Genomic DNA, 4,736 nt, shown 5'->3' with positions numbered 1-4,736 from the left:
ATTTGTTTTATTGTTAATTGTTGTAATAACACGAAGAAACACTTGGTTTGTTTCGCTTTTAATTTCTCGTATTATCAAAACATAGTGTTCGTTAAATCGATTTTTCTCGAAAACGGATCGAGATACCGAAATGAAACAAGAGTACATAATTAATGGAAAAATTATTGCTCTTTCAGGTTTTGAATCAAGTTTCATGTTAGACATACAGGGTAAAAAGTTATTAACTAAATTTTCGGTAAAATTGGTCGTAAGTGGCGCCCTCTACGAGCAATGCTGAAATTACAACACGCATCTTATTCGCCGCCTAAAAAAATATAGTTTCACAAATTTTCAAGTTCCTAACCTACATATTTTCAGAATAATCGCAAAAAAACGATTTAAAATTTTAACTTTCAACACCCTGTATTTCCAAAACTATTAACTTTCGGATAAGGCATGTTTGCGCCAATTGTCACCATTTCATGTGTAGTATCTTCAGCTTTCGACTTTCCCATTGTTAATGAATCACCCTGTACACTGCGTTCATGATGAAAGGAACAAATTCGTTTAAAATTCAGGTAATTATTTTGTGGACACGTTGATTAGTATTTTTAATTGTGGATTTTTTGACATTGAATTGTATGCAGGATGTCACTTTTTGTGTAACATACCATAATCTTTAATATGTAACAAATATAATTATGATACCTACATGAACTATTAAAAGACGATTTTGAACGCAGTTTTGTGAGCAAATAATCAAAACTTAATTTTCACCCGAAAGATTATTTTTTTTGATGAGGTTACTTTGGTTTTTAATGGTCGCATTAACAGACAAAACTGCAGGTACTGGGCAACTGAAAATCCTCATTGGACATAAGTCTGTAACACACGGCATCGTCAAAAAATAAAGGTTTGGGCAAGTATTGTCGAAAACCGAATTTATGGACCTTATTTTTTTGAAGAAAATTTAAATGGAGAACGCTACTTAGACTTTCTTCAGTTTGGACACATCCCCGCTTTAGCTGTTGTGTTTCCTAATCCACAAGATCCAAATATTCCTCATAATGACATATGGTTCCAACACGATGGGGCACCTCCTAATTTTGCAATTTCTGTTCGATCATTTCTTGACTTAATAAATGGATTGGACGCAGAGGTCCTATTGAGTGGCCACCAATAGTTATCTAATTTGACCCCTTTAGATTTCTTTTTATGAATAGACCAGAGAATACGCCAGGAAATAAGACTTATTCCAGCAGAGGTAATTGAAAACGTTCAACGGGAAACGATCCTTCGACTACAAATATGTATTGTTATTTAAAATAATGTTTAATTTATGTTTCAATATAAATTTTTTTCCATTTATCACATTTCAAACGTCATTATTACGAAAACCGCTGATTTTATAGATATGTTATTTTATACAAACAAAAAGTGTTTAGAATTTACCGTACAATTCAAAAGTGGCATAATATACAGGGTGTTCCATTTAAAAAAATCAGTGACGACTGCATATGTTCTTCTTGAGACATCCTGTATATAATTTTCTTATGTCAAAAAATCCGCAACAAAAAAATCCTAATCGATGTGTCCGAGCATTTTCCGAGGAATTCCCTGAATTTTAAATGAATTTGTTCTATTAATCAAAAACGCGCTGTACTGACAATTAGGTAATTCTCCACTATTGGTAATGACCAGTGGCCTATTTATGTTTCGTAAAATATATACAGTCATCAATAATATTTTACCAATAATTATTTCTATTTTTAATTCATTACTAATCTAACCCACTGGGCAATATTCCATCTGAATAATTCTGTTAATGTTTAATGGCAATTTCGACTTAGAATCAGTTAACCGATTTGAGCAAAATTTGCTGTCGCTTAGTTTGTCTTCATGAAGTAGGCAGTGATTATGTTCCTATTAGGTTTAACCATACAGAACGTTACTACTACCCTTTGTAAATATTCTTCTGTAATTTTTTGTATGTTTAAATTTTCAACTCAACTACCAGAAATAGGTAGAGAATTTTATTCAATACAAAAAATGTATACCTATCAAAAGTAGAAATTATGCTCGATTATGAAGATATTACAAAAAATATTTATTAACATCTACCCCATACCTATATTTTGGAAATGAATGTGTATCCGTAACATGATAATTTCGGTAAGTCACTGTCAGGTTTGTATTTTGCAAGAGTTTGTTTCTGAAAATGCCTCGTCAAAATGAAATTACGAATTATGAAATGAAAGACATGATAGTGGTATATGTCAGGAACATTTTTTGCGACATTTTTCGTTTAAGCAAGTTTGGTTAAATCGACATCATTTTGGTTCTAGATTATACCCTTGAAGTATGTAACATTTGTTAGGTGTCACCCTGTATATGTACATACACAATTAATATTATTTTATAAGTGACAGCATCCATTTTTTCTATTATACTTCTCAAAAGTTACACAATCCCACTTGAGCATTATGAGAAAAGTTAATTTCGACTAATTGAAACTTGAAAATAAATCTCAATATTTCTGATCATAACTTTCAAACGGATGAAGACCGATTGAGACGAACCAAACACTGATTGAAAGCCAAAGGTAAGTCGCACTATAGCACAACTAATGTTTTGTATTATGCTCGTTTGAAATTAGATATTTCCTTAATAATAATTATTCTGCTTTCCATTATATTCCATATATACCATATCAGCAAGTATCCAACGTTCACAAAAATTCTCTTCGTGGTTGTATTGAACAAATTTTTATTTACTGCAAGAGAAAAGAATGATAGCCCTTGTACCATAGGATAAGACAAAAGCGGTAGCAGAACCCAACCACACAATGTAAGTATTGAAACACTGTATAACATCGTGTATCTCGAGACATTCTTTTTTTACATTTTTGATACTGCTAATGATACCACCATTTAGACTAGATATACGTCGAAATTAGCGATTTACGGATCTGTATCTCTGGTATATACAGGGTGTAACTAAATAAGTGTAAAACATTTAAGNGGACACCCTAAAGTTTGTACAAGTACAAACACCCTGTATCAAATTACAATCAAATCAAATTTAAGTACAATATTAGCAGCAGAGGCAATGAAGTATGGATTTATTGTTAGAAGAAGAACCGTTAGACTTACCGCAGATTGGAACAGATAGAAGGCATTGGCAACAGCGGCACCGCCTTCCATTCGATAAACGCTGTTGTCCGTCGCAAAGGTAGCGCAAATCAAAGCGGTTAATATATCCAGAAAAAAATCAAAGAACAGTAGCAACAACGGCCAGCCGAACAGTCTATTGAAATCTTGAACGATGTCTTCCATTCTCAACCATAATATTCTGACTTCCTTCGCGGTTTTTATAAAGTCACCGTTGGAATTACGGGCAACAAGTAGTTCGTTTATACACTGGTATTTCGATTTAATAAGTGCCGACACGCCGATGATGGTAAACGCTATTAGAAACTCGTAATAATTCAGCACGAAAGTTGAAAAGTAGTAGACGCTAAAGTCACTTATATACTTCAAGATAAGATCATTGATGTGGTGCATAGAAAACAAATAAACATTTCCTAGAACAAATACAGGCGCAGCGTATCTCAGCATAAACGCGCTATTTCCTGCGTATGATACAGTCTCTGTAGAAGCATCTACTCGACTGTAAGCCTTGTACAGCTTCACCCACGCGTGCGGATCCCAGAACGTCACTACAATTGGTAGGGACACCGTGACTAGCGACTCTAAGTCAAGGAAAATGTCAATAGCTGTATTCAATGAAAATTCACAGTTAAAAATCAGGCGATATCGTAACCAGACCAATCCTATGGTCGAGGATGCCAGTAAAAGAACCAAAAAGCTGGAGTAAAACTTGAACATCATCGGACGCACCAGTTTATGTTGCTCGAAGTTGTACCATGGCGTTATGCCAAACACAGATATAAAATGGGTCAATCTTAAGATGAATGGAGTGGGCATTTGTGCCACCATAGAAGTCATTTTGTCTACTGAAAGTGGTCTGTAATATCAAAACACATTATACATACATCAGTGTTGCCATTAGGTTAAGTGCATTTTGATGCATCCAACTTGATGATCGAAAGGTGTAATTCTCCTAATGGAAAACACTTTACTGGAAATTAAGTCGTCCGTGCTTTGAAATACATTAGCTGATCAGCTTAATGCACATCAAAAATTTCATGTACCTTTCGTACAAAAAATTTAGGACAATTCTACACGTCCAATAATAAAAACATAAGAGCATTAGCAAATTGAAACAGAAGACTGCTTGGACATTTTCAGATGTATCTGGGTACAGTTTGAAAAAATAGAATGTCTCTATTTACGACTAAGTGTCTAATAGTATTTAACTGTAGTTTAATATACAGGGTGATTCATTAACAATAGGAAAATCGAAAGCTGAAGATACTACACGTGAAATGGTGACCATTGGCGCAAACATGCCTTATCCGAAAATTGATAGTTTCGGAAATACAGGGTGTTGAAAGTTAAAATTTTAAATCGTTTTTTGCGATTATTCTGAAAATATGTAGGTTAGGAATTTGGAAATTTGTGAAACTATATTTTTTTAGGCGGAGAATAAGATGCGTGCTGTAATTTCAGCATTGCTCGTAGAGGGCGCCACTTACGACCAATTTTACCGAAAATTTAGTTAATAACTTTTTACCCTGTATGTCTAACATGAAACTTGATTCAAAACCTGAAAGAGCAATCATTTTTCCATTAATT

General features: G+C 33.8%; 1 protein-coding gene across 1 annotated transcript in view; it reads right to left on the bottom strand.

Annotated features, from left to right (window-relative positions):
• Positions 1 to 3,986, bottom strand: part of LOC111692154 — a 7,502-nt gene extending 3,516 nt beyond the window's left edge. The window contains exon 1 of the mRNA XM_023455929.1: positions 3,132 to 3,986. Within this exon, the coding sequence (XP_023311697.1) occupies positions 3,132 to 3,986 (855 nt within the window). The remainder of the gene's footprint in view (positions 1 to 3,131) is intronic.
• Positions 3,987 to 4,736: the final 750 nt, after the last annotated feature.

This window comes from Anoplophora glabripennis, unplaced genomic scaffold, assembly GCF_000390285.2.
Source record: "Anoplophora glabripennis isolate ALB-LARVAE unplaced genomic scaffold, Agla_2.0 scaffold1003, whole genome shotgun sequence".
Classification (NCBI taxonomy): Eukaryota; Metazoa; Arthropoda; class Insecta; order Coleoptera; family Cerambycidae; genus Anoplophora; species Anoplophora glabripennis.
This window is presented reverse-complemented; position numbering and strand designations above follow the sequence as displayed.